The sequence below is a fragment of the Cnephaeus nilssonii genome, assembly GCF_951640355.1.
Source record: "Cnephaeus nilssonii genome assembly, chromosome: X".
In the NCBI taxonomy this organism is placed as follows: Eukaryota; Metazoa; Chordata; class Mammalia; order Chiroptera; family Vespertilionidae; genus Cnephaeus; species Cnephaeus nilssonii.
The window spans coordinates 104,670,968-104,693,131 of record NC_137071.1 but is presented as its reverse complement, the minus strand read 5'-3'; the positions used below and the strand labels follow the sequence as shown (position 1 = coordinate 104,693,131).

The following is a 22,164-nucleotide window of genomic DNA, read 5'->3' as shown; positions in this document are numbered from 1 at the left end:
GGACATCCCTTGAGGGGTCCCAGATTGGAGAGGGTGCAGGCTGGGCTGAGGGACACAACCCCCATGCACGAATTTCATGCACTAGGACTCTAGTGTGTGTGTGTGTGTGTGTGTGTGTGTGTGTGTGTGTGTACACACACACACACACACATATTCCTTAATTTTTTTATTTTATAATTACAGTTGACATACATTATTATACAGTATTAGTTTCAGGTACACACCCCAGTGATTAGCCATTATATGTCTTACTAAGTGACCCTTCTGATAAATCTTGCACCCATCTGACACCATACATAGTTATTAGAATATTATTGACTATATTCCCTATACTGTACTTTACATCCCCATGACTATTCTGTAACAACCAATTTGTACTTCATAATCCCTTCACCTTTTTCACCCATTCCCTCAGCTCCCCCTAGACTTGACAACCATCAAAATGTTCTCTGCATCTATGAGTCTGTTTCTGTTCTGCCTATTTATTTTGATTTTTAGATTCAATTGATGATAGATATGTATTTATTGCCATTTTGTTGTTCACATGTTTTATTTTTGTTTTTCTTATTCTTAAAGAAGACCCTTTAACATTTCATATAATGCTGGTCTGGTGGTGAACTCCTTTAGCTTTTTTTTTGCCTGGGAAGTTCTTTCTATGTCTTTCGATTCTAACTGATAGCTTTGTTATGTAGAGTAATCTTGGTTGTAGGCTCTTGTTTTTCATCACTTTGAATATTTCTTGCCAATCCCTTCTGGCTTGCAAAGTTACTGTTGAAAAATAAGATGACAGTCTTACCTTGTAGGTAACTAACTGCTTTTCTCTCATTGCTTTTAAGATTCTCTCTTTGTCTTTAACCTTTTGCACTTTAATTATGATGGGTCTTGGTGTGGGCCTCTCTGGGTTCATCTTACTTGGGATTCTCTGCACTTCTTGGACTTGTATGTCTATTTTCCTTCACCAAGTTAGGGAAATTTTCTGTCATTTTTTACATAGGTTTTCTTTCATCCTATATAATAAAAGGCTAATATGCAAATCGACTGAATGGTGGAACAACTGATCGCTATGATGTGCACTGACCACCAAGGGACAGACCTCTCAATGCAGGAGCTTCCCCCTGGTGGTTCGTGCACTCCCATAGGGGGAGCTCCACTCAGCCAGAAGCCCTGAGCTGGGCTTACGACTGGCAAGTGTAGTGGCAGTGGTGGGAGCCTCTCCTGCCTCCACAGCAGTGCTAAGGATGTCCGACTGATGAAGAGTGGGCCTAAGCTGTCAGTTGGAAATCCCCTGAGGGCTCCCGGACTGCGAGGGGGCACAGGCCAGACTGAGGGACCGCCTCGAGTGCATTAATTTTGTGCACTGGGCCTCTAGTATATATATAATTAATTTCAGAGAGAGGAAGGGAGAAGAAGAGAGAGATAGAAACATCATTGATGAGAGAACCATTGATTGGCTGCCTCCTTCATACCCCTACTGGGGATTGAGCCCACAACCAGGAATCGAACTGTAACTTCCTAGTTCATGGGTTGATGCTCAACCAGTGAGCAACACTAGCAGGGCTATTCTTACATAGGTTTTAAATTTCTTTTCTTTTTTTAAATATATTTTTATTGATTTCAGAGAGGAAGGGAGAGGGAGAGAGAGATAGAAACATCAATGATGAGAGAGAATCATTGATTGGCTGCCTTCTGCATGCCCCCCACTGGGGATCAAGCCTGCAGCCCAGGCATGTGCCCCGGACTGGAATCGAACCCAGGACCCTTCAGTCCGCAGGCCTACACTCTATCCACTGAGCCAAACCAGCTAGGCGGTTTTAAATCTCTTGCTTTCTCTCTCTGCCTTCTGGCTTGCTTTTTGCTATTCTGACTGGGTGTTTTCTGCTTCCTTATCTTCCAAATCTCTGATTTGATTCTTTGCTTCTTCTACTCCACTGTTGATTTCCTGTAATATATTCTTAATTTCAGTTATAGTATTCTTCATTTCTGACTGGTTCTGTTTTAAAATGACTTGCATATACTAAGTTGATTTACAAACATTAAACCCTTTTCTTGAAATCCAAAGAGTTAATTTTTTATATTAGCTGTGAGATTGGAGTGAGAGTGCTAGTGATATTTCTTTTTCTTGTTTGTTGAGAGAAACAGGGAGGTACAATCTAAGTTGGTAAATCAGTGACAAATAGAACACGAGTCACCTGGCTTCAGTTAGTTATGTGACCTTTAAATAATAAGTGCCCATTTCAGAAAAGACTGATTTTGAGACTACAGACATTAAGCAGACTCTTCTGTTTTAGAGAAGGAACACTTACAGGGTTAATTTAAAACTCTGATACAGATAGAGTTGAAAAATCCATGACAGGTTTCTATAACGAACGAGTGTGGTGTTTTGTTCTCCCAGCAGGCAGTTAAGGTCAGACCTGTGAATCAGAGCTGTGCACTTGGTTGGTGATACACATCATTGACATGCTGCCAGTCTAATAGTCCTAAAGGACTTGTACCCAGCTCAGGTTGCTCCATTATAATCCCCAGCTGAGAAGCCACCTTTCATTAAAAAAAAAATAAATTAGAAAGATAACATGAATATTTGAAAATCAAACACCACATGTACTTTATAGCTTTTCAGCCTAAAGACATGATGAACACTAAAATTTGAGAGGTAAATCCTTCATTGCCATTAATCTGTCACAATCCCTCACTGTATAAGCATACGTACATTTTGTCAGGATAAGTGTTTTACTGAGTTTATTGTTTTGTAACTTATTGGCAAGGCATTGTGGTTTGGTGCAAAGAGCACTAGACTTGGAATCAAAAGCCACTTCCTGTCTGGGTGGTTTATTAACTGAGGGTAACCTTAGCATAGTTGGCCTAGTATTTCCAGATGGCATATTCTCTGCATGAATAAAAATAATCTGCCATTTCACTAAGCTTTGGTGGGAGCTACCTGATCCACTTGAGGTCCTTTTATCCTTTTCCCTTTTCTCACTCCCCTCCCTTGTAAATTTCACAACTCTGTTCTTTTAGGGCAGCTGACCCTATTGGGTGTGAGAGGAAGGCAGTCTGATTAAATCAACTTACTACATTTTTTTTAGTTGGTCCATTCCATCATTTTATTTTATTTATTTATTTTTATTTAACACATTTTATTGATTTTTTACAGAGAGGAAGGGAGAGAGAATTAGAAACATTGATGAGAGAGAAACATCAATCAGCTGCCTCCTGCACACCTACTGGGGATGTGCCCACAACCAAGGTACATGCCCTTGACCAGAATCGAACCTGGGACCTTGCAGTCCGCAGGCCAACACTCTATCCACTGAGCCAAACCGGTTAGGGCCATTCCATCATTTTAAATTTTGTGTATTTCTTACAGCATTGTTTGTAATAACAGACTATAAGCAACTTAAATGTCTGTAAATAAAGGACTGATTAAATTGTGGTATATCTACACAGTTGAATACTATGTACAGGTTACTAAGTAGAAAGTCTCTATGTACTAACATGGAAAATTCTCTAAATTATATTAAGTAGAAAAGATAGGGTATAAACAAGTATGTATGTAGTATATCACCATTATGTTTTTTTGAAAAATGTATATAGCTACCCGTTTCTCATATGCCCAGCATCTCTGGAAACATAAGAAGACACTGGTATCATTTGTTACTGATGGAAGGGGGAAGTGGGTGTCTGGGCAGTGATAGGGGAGGAACATTTAAGAAATAAATCCACATTGGGTGGTGAACACACAATACTGTGAACAGATGATGTGTTGTGTGATTGTATACCTGAAACCTGTATAATTTTGTTAACCATGCCACCGTAATATATTTAATAAAAAGGGGGAAAAGGAATAAATCCACACAAAAAAGAATGTTCATAACAGTATTAATACTAAAAAGTAGAAACAACTCATGTCCATTAACTGATGAGTGAATAAAATAGAATGTGGTATAGCCGTACAATGGAGTATTATTAAGCTATAAAAATATGTTGACACACCTACAACATGCACAAACCCTGAAAACATTATGCTGAGTTAAAAAGCCAGCCACAAAAGGTCACAGCTTGTATGATCCCATTTATACGAAATACCCGGAATAGGCAAATTCATAGAGATGAAAAGTAGATTAGTGGTTGCCCGAGGCTAGGGGAGAGGGATAGGGAGTGATTACTGGAGAGGTCCAGGGTTTCTCTTTTGGTGATGAAAATGTTCTGGAATTAGATAGGGGTGATAGTTGCACAACTTTATGAATATACTATAAAATAACTAAGTGAAGTCATGAACATGTAAACTCAGTCTCACTGTAAACATAAAACAACAAACAACTTAAATTTCTACCTAAGAAATACTTCGATTGTAAAATAGTATCGCTGATAACTCCAGAGGACTTCATATCCTTTAGCTGCTTTTACTAACACCAGTGATCTTTTCATTTTGTTGTTACCCCAAATGAAGTCCTAATTGATAGAATTTTAGGCAAAATAAAGGAGTTTGAATTATATGGGCTTGAGCTGTTGTGCCTGCAGGCCTTCCCCAAATCCTGCCACTAGGAGAGAAGGCTATGGGACTTTTGAAGGAACCTCGGAGAATCTTTTGGACCAGTCTGTCCTTTCTCTCCCCACAGCGGATCCCAGGACCCCTACCCCTATCCTGCCTCCCTGGGCTGGTGACCTGCCCCTGTTCCCTTCTCTGTGTTCTTCTGGATTGAGATGAGTCACAGGGTTTAAGGAGCCCTTCCTGATAGTGGGTTAGCTTTGGGGCCCTTGGGTCAGATTAGTGGATCTAATAATACAGCTTCTCTTCCCCTTGATAGGTTCTGGGTCATTGTAGATTGTTATCCAACAGAACAACTGCCATTATAGCATATAGCCTGTCTACAGGTTGGTCAGATACCAGTCTTCTGACAGTTTTCCCAACTTCTGGTGCTTTAAGTTGAATTCATCTTGGGGTGGGCATGACCACAGTGTATCTTTGGTCAGGAGTGGGTTACATAATGCATATTTTAGTTTGCCATCCCTGAGACCTTAGTCATTACTGTGACCACTGAAGTTGTCTCCCCACAGGCAATCATACCTCACCTGAGCTGCTGAGTCCTTCTTGTAAGTGGCCTAATAAGACAGGTTCTTTCAGATCCACATTTTTGGCATTCATTCAGAATTAACTCACATAGTACAAAACTGACTTACATTATGGCTGGAGCTACTGTTCTGATGGTATAGGTAAAGCCTCTTTTTGCTATTGATCTTCAGGCCAACTTTAGATCTTGTTCTTATATTAGAAAGTTTAATCATCCTTTGGACTCACTGGGCCCTTACTTGATAGGAGGGATGTAGAGAAGAGCCTTCATTACCCCAAGACTGAGAAGGTGACCTAGAGCTAACATGCTTTTTATTTGCACTAGAGGATCAAGAGAGCAGAATTTTGTTCTCTCTAGATCTCTGTAATCTGCTCCTGAACCCTCTTTATCTGTGTGGGATATACTGCTCTCTCTTCTTTAGGCTGTTCTGCTGCCAGAGGCTGATTCCTCTGAGTTACTAGGACTTTTATAATTGCTCTCTAGTGCCCTAAGCATTCCCAGGCCCATAACCCTTACAGCTGGACTCTTGGCCAAGATCCTGAGTGAGCTCTTACCTCTTCTCTACATATCCTTTGTGAACTGGTAAGCTTGAAGATAAATTACTCTTTTGCAGAGATCTGCTGCTTGGGACATCCATATTTTTAGAGTGTAATTGAATAAAAACATTTTGTGCTTACTCTGTGACAGCTACTGTGCTAAATGTTACAGATATTTACTACTTTATTTCTCCCAAAAACCAATTAGTATAGATATTATTGTTATCTTCATTCTACAGGTCAGCAAATTGAGTCACAGAGAAGTCAAGTAACACTTGCTTGCACACAACCAATAAGTGGTTGGAGGCAGGATTAGAGTCTAGACCTTCTGGCTCCAGAGTCCATGACCTTAGCCACCATACTGTATTCCCTTGTAACTTTAAAAAAATTAGATATAGCCATATTAAACTCAGAGCAAATTCCATATTATTTGTCATAAAACAATGTTGTTCAAATAATCTTATATAAAATTAAGACTTTTTAATTTATTTCATGGAAATAATAAAAAATAGCTATGATTGAATTGAAACTATTTTATCTGAACTCCATTGGATACAACAATAACTGTCACTCTTTGTTTAGTTTTCCATACCTTAGGAAATCTGGTCTTATTTACACTAGGTACATATTCACATATTTGTTCTCTTTGAGTATCACACTGCTTGAAAATGAAGAAGCAGCATTGGAATTTGAGGTATATGTGATGTAATCTTTTCAAGTGCATGACCTTTGGTAGCTTCTGCCTCGCTAGCTGCAGACTCCTTTTTATGTTCTATTTGATGGATTTTTTTGTTCCTATTGTTCTGTTCATGTACTTGCTGCTTTGTGTGGTGAATGTATTGCTTGATTTTAAGAGCTTTGAAATCACTCACTCAATACTCCTTGAGTGTCAGCTGTTTAGGCAAAACCTCTGCTCTATCAACCTGGTCCTTATCTGTCTTTGCTCTGTATCAACTGCCATTTCCCAGTTATCTCAGCTGAAGTTTATGGTCTCTTTGACTTGACTTTTGCTGTAGCATGAGAAAATCTGCCAAGTGTTCATTGACAAATCATACAACTGTCCCTTAGTCTTGAGGTCTGTGATCTAGCCTCTGCTGATGATTATCAAAGTCAAGGGACCATGAACCCCATTTACCATAAACTGCATTCCTAGGTTTTACATTGTCATGAGTAAAAGAGCCCTTGCTGGAAGCAGCTTGATATGGTGCAAGGAATAGTGCCTTGGAAGTCCAGTCACCCAGGCTCTAGACTTGGAGCTGCTCCTAACACAGTGAAGCAAGTTCTCTCCCATCTCTGTGTCATAGTTTCTGCATCTCTAAAATGCAGTGTTTGGACTAGATGGTATCTTAAGATCACTTTCATCTCTGTCATTATGCAGTCTTTATGAAGATGGAAACACTCACAGACCCCACCCATTATATTATGTCCTGACTATGCACAGACTGACAGAAAAAAAACAAGCTACCTTTTCAGGCAGTGACCTCACTGCAGGCTGCACACAATATCGCACTGGCCGTTAATCTACCGCTGTTTTCACATAATAGTGCCTGTCCTCGCAAACAGAATAGCTCTTTCCACAGAAAGTTATTCATGTTTGCTTTCTCAGCCATGAATCACTGTGGACCACCACCCTCCTGGATCCTCCTTGAGTATCTGCTTCAAATCTAGATTGAGACACTGCTCAGGCAAACAAATAATGGCCCTTGGGGAAAACATGGCATATGTGGACCAAGTGAGGCTTTCACCTTAGGTACTTTCAATCCTCTAGAAATCTGATTGCCCCTGCTATTAACCCTATTGCCTAACAGAATGTAGACTTTACGTGACACCCAGATCACTGCTTTATCTCTTTCCTTTTCCTGTGCTCCCACTCCTGCTTCTGTGCACCTTCACCAACCTTTACTCAGAATTATGGGGCTATCCCCTCTTTGGGAATTAAAAAGTGCATAATAAGGCAACATTAATTACAGCCCCTTGGTAAATGAGGACAGATTTTATGTTAGCTGATATCTCACCAAGAAGTGCAGCGCTCATGAGGTACTATGATAACACCTCTGGTCAAGGCAGTCTATCTCCATTAGAGCTTTAAGAATAAAGAGATTGCAATGGATACAGACAGTAATGAAGTAAGGGCATGTGCTGGGGGTGGGAGTGGCTGGGGAGAGGTCAATGTGGGGGGGGGATGAGATATATGTAATACTTTAAACAATAAAGAGTTTAGATTAAAAAAAGAATAAAGAGCCGAAACCGGTTTGGCTCAGTGGATAGAGCGTCGGCCTGCGGACTGGAGGGTCCCAGGTTCGATTCCGGTCAAGGGCATGTACCATGGTTGCGGGCACATCCCCAGTGGGGGTTGTGCAGGAGGCAGCTGATCGATGTTTCTCTATCATCGATGTTTCTAGCTCTCTGTCCCTCTCTCTTCCTCTCTGTAAAAAATCAATAAAATATATTTAAAAAAAAAGAATAAAGAGATTGAAGATGGTGGTATAAGTAAATGGTACTCGCCGCCTCCCACAACCACATCAAAATTTACAACTAAAATACAGAACAACCATCATTCAGAACCACCTGAAATCTAGCTGAACTAAAGTCCTAACACTAGGGAATTAAAGAAGAAGCACATCGAGAGTGATAAGAGGAGCAGAGACTGGGGTGGAATTGCAGAACCAACTGGTCCCAGTTTAAAATTGGGAGGGTTATCTTAGCTGTGGAGGGTCTCTGAGGATCAAGGGGTCCTTGCCCTACACCAGGTCCCCAGCCCAGGGTTCCAGTCCTAGGAAGAGAAGTCCCCACAACTTGTAACTGTAAAAACCAGTGGGGATTGTGGCTGAGTGACAAGGAGGCTGCAGGAGTCCCAGGCAGGTCCTCTTAAAGGGACCGTACATGGACCCTCTGAGTTCCAGTGCTGGGGCAGCAGCTTGAAAGGAACCTGAGATATTAGGGAAGGAACTAACTTGTCTGGAATCAAGGCAAGAACTAGAGTGCTGTTTTCTCCAAGACAGAAGTACTGGCAGAGGCCAGTGTTCCTTTGCTGAGCCCTCCCTGCCATAGAGCTGACAGGCTGCGCCATATCTGAATCTCCATTAACCTGACTCACACTTTTCACTCTACCCTGGTGATTCCCTGAGACCCCACCCATCCCTACTTACAGGCTCATTCAAGCCACTTCCAGTGGCTTTTCTATACAACTGGCCTCTCTTGCCTCATGCTTTGGACTTTCCTAAAATCTCTCAAACAAGCAGCAGTTGGCATCCGCAAGCCCCATACCTTTCAATAAGTGGCCCCAGGCCCAGAACTAGCAGCAGCCCACCCTGGTTTACAGGTTGCCTCTCCTGGGCACCTCCAAGTTCAACACAAGTAGCAGCCTTATGCTGATTGCTTTGTAGCTCATGCTGGGTGGCTCTGGGCAGGGAACAGGAAGAGGTTGACTTTACACCTCCTGGGTGGCTCCAGAACCAGTGCACCAGGTGGTCAGCTTCAACCACACAGGATTACAACCTTACTACCTCCACAAGTAACACACCCAAGGGGTGGATTTGGTGAGCAAGCCCCACTGCTCCATAAGGTTGACTCCTGCACAGCAGCTCTTCAGCTGTAGTTGCAGCTGATCTTTGAAACTGATTGGCCTGGGGTTCAATCCCTCCTAGTGATGCCAACATAAATCAAGGCTCAACTACAATAGGACAGTGCACATAGATCACACAGGGTGCACCTAGAGTGCCCAACTCAGGTGACTGGGGAGGCTGAGCCACTGGGCTTACAGGACACCTACCACACAAGGCCAATCTACCAAGTCTGGGAGACATAGCCGATCTACCTAATACATAGAAACAAACACAGGGAAGCAGTCAAAATGCAGAGATAACATGTCATAAATTAAAGAACAGAAGAAATCTCCAGAAAAAGAACTAAATGAAATGAAAGCAAGAAAACTAACAGAAAACATAAAAATGCCATGTTTTCTCCAAAGGCCATTATTTGTTTGCCTGAGCAGTGTCTCAATCTAGATTTGAAGCAGATACTCAAGGAGGATCCAGGAGGGTGGTGGTCCGCAGTGATTCATGGCTGAGAAAGCAAACATGAATAACTTTCTGTGGAAAGAGCTATTCTGTTTGCGAGGACAGGCACTATTATGTGAAAACAGCGGTAGATTAACGGCCAGTGTGATATTGTGTGCAGCCTGCAGACCAGTTGGTTCTGCAATTCCACCCCAGTAAAGGGACCTTTGAGTTCAAAACAATGGTTATAAGGATGCTCAAGGGACTTAGTGAGAATTTTAAGGAACTTAGTGAGAATATCAACAACATAAAAACGGACCAGTCAGAAATGAAACATACACTAACTGAAGTAAAGAATAATTTACATGGGGATCAACAGTAGAGGACACTGAGAATCAAATCAAGAATTTGGAATATAAGAAAGCAAAAAACACCAATCAGAACAGCAAAGAGAAAAAAGAATCCAAAAATAAGAAGATAGTGTAAGGAGCCTCTGGGACAACTTCAAGTGTACCAACATTTGTCTCACGCGGGTGACAGAAGGAGAAGAGAGGGAGTAATGAATCGAAAACCTATTTGAAAAAAATAATAACAAACTTTTCTTACCTTGGGAAAGAAATAGACATACAAGTCCAGGAAGTGCAGAGAGTCCCAAACAAGAGGAACCCAATGAGGTCCACACCAAGACACATCATAATTAAAATGCCAAGGGTTAAAGACAGAATTTGAAAAGCAGCGAAAGAAAAGCAGTTACCTACAAGGGAGTGCGAATATGACTTTCAGCTGGTTTCTCAACAGAAACTTTGCAGGCCAGAAGGGAGTGGCAAGAAATATTCAATGTGATTAAAAGCAAGGACCTACAACCAAGATTAGTCTACCTAGCAAAGCTATCATTTAGAATTGAAGGTCTGATAAAGAACTTTCCAGACAAGGAAAAGCTAAAGGAGTTCACCACCACCAAACCAGTGTTACATGAAATGTTAAAGGGTATTTTTGAAGAAAAAGATAAAAAAGGAGAAGAAATAAAAGATAAAAATATGAACAATAAAATGGCAATAAGTGCATATTTATCAACAATTGAATCTAAAAATCAAAATAAATGAACAAGGAATTTAATGAACAAAATAAATTGATGAATTAAATAGAACCAGAGGCATGGAAACATGGAACAGACTGAGGGACCTCAGAGAGAATGGGGGAGGGAGGTGGGAAGAGATTAACCAAATAATTTATATGCATTACCTATGGACAGAGTCAATAGGGTTGTAAAGGCTTAGGGCAGGGTGGGAACCAGTTGGAGGGGGCAGTGGGGGGAAGGGGGGTGTCTGTACTACCCTCAACAATAAAGGTTTAAAAAAAGAATAAAGAGATCAAAGCTGATTTGATTTGCTGTTTTCTTTCCTGTTAATGGATATTAATCTACTTGGTAAATCATAGACTAGTGTAATGCACATTTAGCCCTCAAGCATCTATCAGAGGCTTGAAATGTCCACAACAGGTGGGCTTGGTGAATGCCAGGACTTAGCATAATTGAAAGGGTGTTTTGAGTCATGGCACATGGCAACATGGAAATAAAACAGATATATATCACAAGTGGGTGGTAGAAATAGACTGGAAGAGAATTTTAACACCTAAAACATGACAGATTTATCCCTACCAGCTTCTCAGGTTCCTGATACATTCATTTTCCCTTGATCTGAGATTCTGTATGTGTATTATATATTTCCTCCTAAAACTCTCTGTTTTCTGTTTCTTCTATCATTTTTCTCTGTATCTTCTTACTTTTTTATTTTATTTTATTTTTTAAAATTTCTTTATTGGTTATGGTATCACATAATTGTCCTCATCCCCCGATTCCCATCCTGAACCCCTGCCCACTTATGCCCCCACCCCCCTGTTGTCCATGACCACTGGTTAGGCTTATATGTATGCATACAAGTCCTTTGGTTGCTCTCTCCCCCTTTCCCCCACCTTCCCCTGCCTCCTCTCTGAGGTTTGACAGTCTGGTCGATGCTTCCCTGTCACCGGGTCTGTTCCTGTTCTTCAGCTTATGTTGTTCATTATTTCCCTTAGATGCTGTATCTTCTTTCTTAAGTGCCACTTTATTTTTGTAAAAAAACCTGAGATCATATAGTGGCTTGCTTTGAAAGTCATTTGTTCAGTGTTGTTCTGATGGTGATTTCTGGTTAGAGGCCCATAAACATATCTGTAGGATATGGGTGGGGTAGTTCATACATCTTGGTGAGTCTCATAGCAATATAGGAAGGGTCTGATTTTGAGGACTGGAGACATTTGAAACTGTTATGAATCATCATGGGATGAAATTTCCAAAAATCAAGTGGCAAATGCCATGGTACACGTTTGAATTCTTAATCTCTGTGTGAATATTACAAAGAAACCTTCTAAACCCTGGTTAATTGTGAAATGAACATGTCTTTACTGGAATAAATTAGCATTTTCAAGGTGCTTTGCGATTTGCAGAGTTCTCTGTTTCATGTGTCTAACCTCATTTGTAACAGCTCTTACCCTTTCATAGCTGCCCTTTTCTTTGCTCTGAAACTTAGAGACCATTTGGGGAGGAAGAATTCCAGCTTTGCTTTCATTTGAATCTTGCATGAGATTGTCCTTTGGGTGGTTCTAGTGGGGCTCCCTTGTTTTACTCTGACAGATATGCCCTGAATTGTGACATTTAAGCAGTGACTTTGCAAAATTTGATTAGTCAGTAAGAAAAAGTACTCTTCCCACCCTAAAGATTGACAGGAACATGAGATGGCAAGAGCACATAGGACAAGAAATACTTGGGAGAGCTCAGCATCGGATCCCATCATATCATAGTACATGACTAGATGCCTAATCTCGTAGTTGGAGTCACTCAGTAAAATTGTTGGCGAAGGGACTAGTAGTATGACAAAGTTATGTTGAGAAAAAACTTGCAGTGTATTAATTTATTAATAGTAGGCATGAGGAGAAGAATAATGTAAAAACAAATGGAAATCAGACACTGATAAACCCACAAAGATTCCATTCCAGATTGTCATCAGCCTCTTGCCTTTGCCATGACCAATGGCCAGTAATTATCTGAAGAAAATTTGAATTTGGAAATTTCTTTGGTAAACGAAAAATATAATAAAGGGAGAAGGGTGACCACAAGCCAAGCTGTGAACTAAGAACTTTTGAGGCATGGGCCAACTAGGCCACTGAATTTTCTTCATTTCACTCTTAGATTGAACCAATTTAAACTTTGGAAGTCTGATCCTCCCCGTGGTATTACTGAGGTAGAGAGGCTGGGATTAGATTGCAGTGGGAGAATCTCCACAAATGTGATTCCACCATAACCTCACCCGCAGCCCTATTTCTCTCTTGACTTGACAACTTGGATCCCATTAAAGGGGTTTAGTTATTGACATTTCAGAAGAACCTCATTATAAAGCACCACTCTTCCCCCCACCAGTGCCACCTCTCAGATTCCCTATTATTTTCCTGATCACCCAGAATCACCGAATAAGAGGGATCACCACCTCCTTCCCCTTCAGTACATCAAACCTGTCCTGTCAGTCCTGCCCCACAGTGGCCCTTACAACCCTTCTTTCCTTTCCATGCCCATTGCCATTGTTGCTCCCATTCATTCAGTCCTCCCTTACGTCTCATCTGGACAACCGCAATACCTTCTTGACTCTCCCTGCTACCAGACTTTCTTCTCCAGGATCCACCCTTCTTATTACTGCTTGCATTATCCTAATCTCACCCTTCTCTTGCACCAATTGCAAAAAGGCCCTTCACACTCTGGCTTTCCCTTCCTTTGTAGCTTGGTGTGCTCCTATGCTGGTCTGTGTCCTGCTTCTGGAGCAGCCCCTTTGTTCTCATACCTTTGCTCACACTGTACTTTTTCTTGGAATCCTCTCTCCTCTTCTCCTTGTGCTAAAAGTCTTACCCACTCTTCAGGGACCAGGTCAAATATTATCACATTCACCAAGTCTTGTCTGAACCCCCCAAACCTTTTGTGATTGCTGCCTGTGATAAACCTCAATACCACTTTTTATCTCATGCTCTGCCTTGCCTGACAGTTATTTGTATATTGATCTTGGTACACTTGGAAAGAAGTACTGTGTCTTACTCTCTGTGAACAGCAAAATACCCTGCACCACATAGTAGAACAACTGTTCCTTAAGTATTCATCTTATAAAATACATAGATGGATGGGGTGGTATCATCTACAGGTGGGGCCCAAGGGTAGGTTAAAATGTAACTGCTGAGTTGTTGGAAGACAAGAATGTGTATATAACCTCTGAAGTAAATGGTTCTCAGAGGATCATATGCAAGAGGGAGCTTAGGACTTTTGATGCCTAACACTCACTGAAAAATCATCCTGATGTACACTGGAGTGTGAAAGACTAAAAGGTCTGAAATGTGACACTGAAGAGAGTTGTTAATCAAACACCAGACAGCTCCACCAACAGTATACAAAGGTGCTTTGTAAACCGTACAGTGATTATTAAGGATATTATTAACATCATACTGTTAATGTGTAATGAAGTTGGCTCAGATGCTAATGAAACCAGTGATTGTTTGGGTGTGTGCTAAATAACCAGCAAGGTTTCTGAACTACTGATCCAAGACAGGGCAAACTTACCAGCTATTCTTACTGAAAAATTGTGTTTCACCTCACAAAGGGCCTTTTGTGTTTTGGTTTTGTGAAAGTTGTGGTTTTGTGATTTGAGGACATGGGCATGGGGATAAATGTAAGAGCAGGCTGTGGTCATGCTTCAGGAAGTTTTTAGGAAGGCCGACTTAACCTGGTTGAAGTAAATTGCATATAGAATAAGTGCCATTGTTGTAAGGCCAAGCTCCCAGCTCACACTGACTTGGTGTAGTTGACTTAATTAATTGTCAGGAAGTAATGCTCTTATTTTTGTGTTTTCTCTTGTGTTTCAGGAAAATAGATTTATGTTGATTTGCTAATCTCATAAGGCAGTCACTCTGTCCATATTAGGTTGTTGCTTTTCAAAATGATCAGATGGCTGGAACCACCACACTTGCTAAAAGAATATACCTCTTTTTTTAAAAAATATATTTTATTGATTTTTTACAGAGAGGAAAGAGAGAGGGATAGAGAGTTAGAAACATCGATGAGAGAGAAACATCGATCAGCTGCCTCTTGCACACCCCCTACTGGGGATGTGCCCGCAACCAAGGTACATGCCCTTGACCAGAATCGAACCTGGGACCCTTGAGTCCGCAGGCCGACGCTCTATCCACTGAGCCAAACCGGTTCCGGCAAGAATATACCTCTTGATGCATGGCTTGAAACTAGAATTGACTTCTTAGAGGAAAGCATTTGGCACTCTACTTTTATTGTTCACAGCACCACAAGAGGGACATAAAAATACCTTGGCTCTACCTAAAAATATACCTCAGTGAAATCTACAATTTGGGGTTCATAGAGGTTAATCATCTAATAAGATAGAGAATTTCCTCAGGGTGGAAAGTTGAAGTTTATTTTAGGGGCGTGGTATTGTTTAGACTGGCCAACCTCCCAGCTATAATGCAATCAGGCTGGATAAGAAAGAGGCTAGAGAGTCATGAGGGAGAGCAGTGTCATTTCCCTTCTTTTCCCAGGCTTATTTTTTTTACATTATCATGCAATTTGCCTTTAACATATGTTGGCTTTTATTGTTAGGCCATTTTTTCAGCTAACTAGGAGATCCTGACAATTTCAGCTGTCTTTTAGATTAATTTTTCACTAAACGTTTGAAGAGCATAAGAATTATGAAACACATTCATTTATCCATGAAGCGTGTATTGCTTACCTGCTATGTGCAAGGATAGGAAGACAAGTAAAGCATATTCCCAGCCCTCACCCTGTTAAGGGAGATGTATGAATAGGACAAAATCAATGACATGCACTAGACGAGACTGTCTATAAGGTACTAAGCCCAAATAAGTGCCATTGGAGAGCCCAGGGCCTGTTGGAGAGTGCAGGTTAGCTGCCTTCCTTGAACTCCAGTGGCCAAAGCCATTTTTAGGGTTCCAGGTGGGACTAAGTTTTGATTTTATATGAGGCTTGATTAACACTTTTTGCTTCTTTTAATTATTTTTTTTCAACAAATAATTGTGGGGAACAAATTGAGGAAGGGGGTAGGAAACACTAGGGCAGGGAGCATGGTTACAATTTTAAATAGGTTGGTCAAATAAGACATATGCTTAAATGTCACAATTCAGGGCATATCTGTCAGAGTAAAACAAGGGAGCCCCGCCAGAACCACCCAAGGGGCAATCTCATGCAAGATCCAAATGAAAGCAAAGCTGGAATTCTTTCTCCACAAATGGTCTCTGAGTTTCAGAGCAAAGAAAAGGGCAGCTATGAAAGGTAAGAGCTGTTACAAATGAGGTTAGACACATGAAGCAGAGGAGAAACTGGGAGAGGCTTAGTGCTGAGGGAATCAGTGTTGAGACCCTGAGGTGGGGCGTGTCTGGAGGGTGCAAGGGATAGCTCTGAGGCCAATGAGGCTGTAGTTGAAGGGAGCGACAGCGTGGGGGTGGGGGGGGGGGCAGGGATAGGGCCAGAGAAGGAACAGGACCAGGGGGTCATCGAGGGACTTACAGCCATCCTGTGGCTTTTCCTAGAGTTTGTTCCTAGTGACCAGCCTCCAGCCATCAGATGGCCTGTTGAGCTGTTACAGCATGATAGGTTGCCATTATCATTTCCATCCATATTTTTACTTTTATTGTCCCTGCAGTGAAAAGCAAGATATTTCATTTGTGGGACAAAGTCTCTTCCTTGTGTACATAGCGGGTATAGGGGTGTTTGTCTCTATTCTGCCTCGCTCTGTCTGACACTAAGGAGATGTGTGGCTAGAATTGTTCTTTTCAGTAATTCTGCTAATCTGGTACATACCAAGGAGGACATAGATAATGCCTGTGGTCTCTATATTCATACTGTCTAATTCCTTGCAATTACACTGGTAACATAAGTCTATCTCTTATAGTTACTTTTATTATTAATGGCACAAAAATGAATTCTTTGTAGGGCCAAATACAAGCTCTTCAGGCATATAAAGTGGGTTAACAAGGGTGGCTCAGTGTTAAGCTATGCCAGAGCTGAGTCCAAATTTTATTCCGGTACAGGGATGACTTTCTATGTGGCCTCTCTGGCTCTGGAGCTAATTTGGATGCTGAGTAGCCCCACAGGTATTTATATGTAGTGTTTGGTATTTTTACTGGGTTCTATTCTTCTCCCTTGGATCACCTAAAATGGTTAAGAATTTTCTAGTGGGATTAAGGTTGTGATCTCTGGGGAGGGGTGGGCCATCTGCTCTCGGTTATTTTTGTGTTAGCCGCTTCCCCTTAAATGTATGTTCACAAATGAGCCAGAGCCTTATCAGCTGGGGTACAGGGAGGACTGGTCTAGGTGCTGCTCCTGAACTTGGTCTCTGAGCCATGGCTTCCCATAGACACTCAGGTAAAAGCTTCATATTCTTTATCTTCTATTGAGCACAAGTTTGCTAGGGCAGTAAATCCATCATTTGCCTAAAAGATACTTTTTGGTTAAATGAATTTAGTGTTGTCTAAATAGTAAATAAGACATTGCTCATCTCTGTTCTGTCCTTGCCTTCTGATGCTGTTTTAAAGACAAAATATTATTCTTGTTCTAGTAAAATTAGCAGTTTGAGTGGCTTATTTTATTTAAAAATATATAAGCATTTTACTATATTGTACATTTTTCAGGACATTTTATGAAACTGTAAGAAAAATTGTGTGAAGACAGAAGGTTTTTTTGGTTAGAAATTTTTGGTGATATAGAAGATACAAATTCTTATCTTGACAGTGCTTTAAATCAAATGTGTAAGGTGTTTGGGAAAAGGTCAATCGAATATGGAGCTGGAAGGAGGAATATTTATAACTAAGAAATTCCATAGTAACTTACCACATATCTTCACCTTTTCTGAACAATGTTTTTAGTCTTCCTGAAGAAACAGCTATGATCCTTTTGCTATAACACTTAGGTTATTAATTGGAAAGGGGGCAAAATTTCAGAACCTCCAAACCATCATTACTCTAAGAGTCTTCCTCTTGTTTTGTAATGTGATGTTTAAGGAAGCTTTTTGGCCATGGACAAGACATCGCGGAATAGAGGTCAAAGGACTAAAGGACAGGCAATCTCCTCAGAATGCCCTGTTCTCTCTAGTCAGCCTGCTGCCTGTTTCTCCTCCAAAGCCAGGAATGTTGTTGCTGTTTTGTTGCCCTCTCCCTAAGTAACGGTTCCCTTTCTTAGAAACCAGGCACTTTGTCCTGTCTCCCAGTTTTCAGATTAAGGGACAAAGTAATTATCATTGGCAGTCTTTTAGAAAAATTGTTTTTGAAAACTTGTGATTACCTCTCAAAATTTAAACAACGGGAAGTTTAGAAATGTCTCCTTTGGTGTTTTAAAACAAATGTACTGCAATAGAACTTCCTACTTTAATGAATTAATATGCAATGTTTTCCTTGTTCAAGAGTTCAAGAGCTATTTGTTTTTCCCCACTCCTCCCAGGATCCATTTTACAAACATGGCACCACATGCCTGAGATTATGGTAATCAGCCAGCTTACACATTCTCTGGGTGTAGGCACACTATTCAGCTGTACCAGTTGTTCCAATGGATCTTGAATGCATGTTAACTGGCGGAGTAACTCCCCGTTTTATTTGCTAATTACGTGACAAAATAGGGACATATTGTATTTAAAAAGTGACATAATTATAGCACACCCAAGCGTGTTTTTAAATTGCACCCAACCCCAACTTTATTGTTGCTTAAATCTGGAGGCTATAACTGTCACTAAATTAGATAAACTAATTGACACATTTTAGATGGGTTTTTAAATCAGGAACTATTGTTTTGTATTGCCTTGGGTCCTTAGGCCCATGAAAGCAAAGGGAAGTGAAGTACTCACAGAAGGAAAATCCACATTGCCCTGAAATGGGCTTTGTGTGGACAAAACTGGATCAGAATCCATTTTCAGTGACCATCCCCATACTGAGAGGACATTTCATGGAAAAGAATTTATATTTTTGTTATTGAACACTTACAGTCTATAAAATTATGTAGATTGAAATCCTATACCCTTTGGCCTTTCAAGTTGAGGAACAGGGTGGGGTATGGGTGAGAGGGAAGTAATATCGTTTGCCATACTGTGCAGCCATTAATTCCCTTCACCAGCCACTGTCCAGTAGGTTACACAGTCCCAGCAGTCTTTTTTCAGGGCAGGGATGGAAAATGAAAAGGTGAAGTGAGAGGGAATAATCAAACTGGATTGGCTTTAAATAACTGGAAAAATGGTACTCAGAAGATTTGGTTGAGGGTGAAGCTAAATGTTTTGTACTTTTAATCACCACTAAACGACTGCCTACTACTTCAACTAGAGAAACTAAAAATACATGTTCTATTGCTGTCAGGTTGGAAGTGCTTTTTTCCTATAGGGAAGACAGAATGTGCTGCACATAATGTATACAACATTAAGGAAAGATTCGCCCTGGCCAGGTGGCTCAGTTGGTTGGAGTGTTGCCCTGTGCACCAAAAGGTGGTGGGTTCAATTCCTGGTTAGGGCACATACCCAGATTGCAGGTTTGATCCTGGGTTGGGGTGTGTGGGGGAAGCAACCGATCAAGGTTCCCCCCACGTCCCCCTCTCTCTCATCAATTTTTAAAAAAATGTTAACAAAATAGCACTACAATAGAATCTGACCTAGTGGAAGTTCAGTGACATAATTTTTTTTGGTGTAATAATCTCTATCTAATCCTCCTGATACCAGATGTAATCTAAATTGTGTTACCTGTCTATCAGTGATCCAAAAGAGATTTATATGGTTTTTTTTCCTAAATGCAGTGTACAAGTGAAGTTGTTAATAACATTGAATCATTCTGCACACATTCTGTTTTTAAGGGAAAAAACACTTTCTGATTTTCTATGAAATTCTATGAAAGACTACTTTTCAACCATGACTCATGAACTTCGCCTCATTCCAGCTACTTAGGCATTTATTCCCAAATGTCTGACGACACCCCCCAGGTGCGTGAGCATGTCTATTAAACAAGGGTCTTATTCATCTGCTAAGGCTCCGTTCCATTTGTTGAATGTTCTCAGGAAAGCAATATACCGTTTCTTTAGAAGCCAATATTTATACACAGAGTGACTAACATACTGGTATGTTGGACTTAGCAATTAACAGACCAGAAATAGCCTGAACTTTTTTTTTTCCATTTGGGTTGCTGTTCACTGTTTGCACTGTACATTATACCACTCAGGGAAAGTGCTTAGTTAGAAAACTGCTACCTAGTTATAATATTCACTTTTTCCTTAAATATTCTTATTTTGAGCCACTTAGGCAGGAGGGGAAAATGAACATTAGTATGAAATATGTGAGAAAATACACATAAAATGCAAGCAAGATTATTAAATACAAATAGAAATTTGTCTAATGAGAGATTTATAGTAAAAAAAAAGTTGCAATGTTCTAACGGGGTTGGCTCAGTGGATAGAGCGTTGGCCTGCGGACTCAAGGGTCCCGGGTTCGGTTCCGGTCAAGGGCATGTACCTTGGTTGCGGGCACATACCCAGTGGGGAGTGTGCAGGAGGCAGCTGTTCGATGTTTCTCTCTCATCGATGTTTCTGACTCTCCCTCTCCCTTCCTCTCTGTAAAAAAAAAAAATCAATGAAATATATATTTTTTAAAGTTGCAATGTTATATTATTTATATATGTGCTTGATTAAATAAAAACCCAAAACTTTTTATTGATATACTGAGTTTTATGTAGGCACCTCGTAGCATGTTGGATGTTGTTCAGGAATTTTCTGAAAGAGGATGCTTGTTTATTAAGTGAAGAATGATGTGGCTCTTGAAGCAGGCACAGCGTGAAAGTCAGGCTACCACCTTGGAATAAATATCTAAAACTTGATTGTCCAGTTACATTTCCAACTGCATTCTAACCTACTAAGTCTATAAAGGACTGTCGGTTAGATGTCAGCATCTAAGGGTCACAGGAACTGCCCCTGATTTTCCAAAACAGAAATATTTGTTATAAAATGCTTTTAATAAAATAAGTTTTAAAAGCTTTTAATGGTGGTGACTTATCTCCGTCTGTCAGTCAATAGGCATGTACTGTGTTACTTGTGTATACAAGGCCCTGAATTAGGTTCCTGGGGCTCTTAGTATATTGGCAAACTTTTCTGTGATAGAGAAACCTCATCACCATGTCCGGATGAGGGCCACACTGTGAGGTTAAAATTAGAGAGTTACCCTAGGGCAAACATGGCCTGGACAGAGACAGGCAGGAAGGGAAGCAGTGCTGTAGTTATATGTATCCAAGTTTCATTTAATGATTGATGACATGCCCTTTCCCAGATAACTGCACTAGGTCAAGGCAAACATCTGGAAGTTTGGGGAGGTTAAAAGGCTTCGGATTTCATGTACTTAGAAATTGGTAAAGGGATAAAAATTGTTCCCTCGGAGATAAATACCTCAGTATATGTCATTAATTAAGATTAAAGAGAGCCCCAAAGAAAAAAGATCAATTCCATCATTATTTTTGTCTATTCTCTTAATTTACAACAAAGGGAAAGAAAGGAAAGTACAAAGCTTTTCTCTCATCATGAAGTCAGCGCCTAACTATATCTCATTTCAATGGAGCCCACAAATCTGTCTTTCGGAAGGTATTTTCTGTCTTTCGGAAGCTGTCAGTGTTGTCATTTATAAGCTCTTAGAGTTGTTAATCTCTTTGAAGATAAGTGGTAACAAAATATTTTGCTCTTGTACACATCGTTCATATTTTATGCAAAGTTTTGACATGGTAACTATCTCATCAGCAGGAATGTATTCCAGCTTTCTCCTAAGCACACTGTGTGAGAGTTTGAAATAGTATGAGACCAAATAATCATAAGGTTAGAAAAACACGAGGTAAGCTAATTTGGGTTGCCGAGTTCCACTTAATTGGATTTATTGCAAAAGAGTACTAAAGTTCACAAATTTGCCATCAACATTGTTAACTTGCTTTAAGTATTTCCAGCCTGTCACTTATTAGGCAATAAAGCCAACATTCCTAGAAATGCCTATTTTATCTTGACAAATAAGTGTTTCCACACATATCAAAGAGGCTTGCCCTGGCTGGTGTGGCTCAGTTGGCTGGACATCTTCCCGTGCACCAAAGGGTCATGGGTTCTATTTCTAGTCAGGGCACATACCCAGGTTGTGGGTTCGATCGATCCCTGGACGGGGCATGTACAGGAGGGAACTGATTGATGTTTCTCTTACACATCAATGTTTCTCTCTCTCTCACACACTCCTCTCCCATCTTCTCTTTTTAGAATCAATGAAAAACATATCCTCAGGTGAGGATTTTTTTAAAAAAGAAAAAAACTTGAGTCCACTGTGGAAATCATATATAAAAGAGTGACCCTGGATTTTTCACACTGCATAAAGAAAAAAATAATGCCTAAAGCTAGTATCCCAAAGCATCATTAACTTGGAATGGATTCATTTAATTTGCCCTTTGCTTGGGTTAAGCAACTTCATTGAATGTGACTCCATG

General features: G+C 40.5%; 1 protein-coding gene across 7 annotated transcripts in view; it reads left to right on the top strand.

Annotated features, from left to right (window-relative positions):
- FHL1 (four and a half LIM domains 1) overlaps positions 1 to 22,164 on the top strand; it is a 72,538-nt gene that overhangs the window by 42,970 nt on the left and 7,404 nt on the right. For 2 of the 7 annotated variants that reach the window (XM_079765567.1, XM_079765560.1), the window contains exon 1: positions 16,946 to 17,062. The exons of the other annotated variants lie outside the window; for them this stretch is intronic. In XM_079765567.1, the coding sequence (XP_079621693.1) occupies positions 17,041 to 17,062 (22 nt within the window). In that variant the 5' untranslated portion in view covers positions 16,946 to 17,040. Of the gene's footprint in view, positions 1 to 16,945; positions 17,063 to 22,164 lie in introns of those variants that run through there. 7 annotated transcript variants of the gene reach the window in all.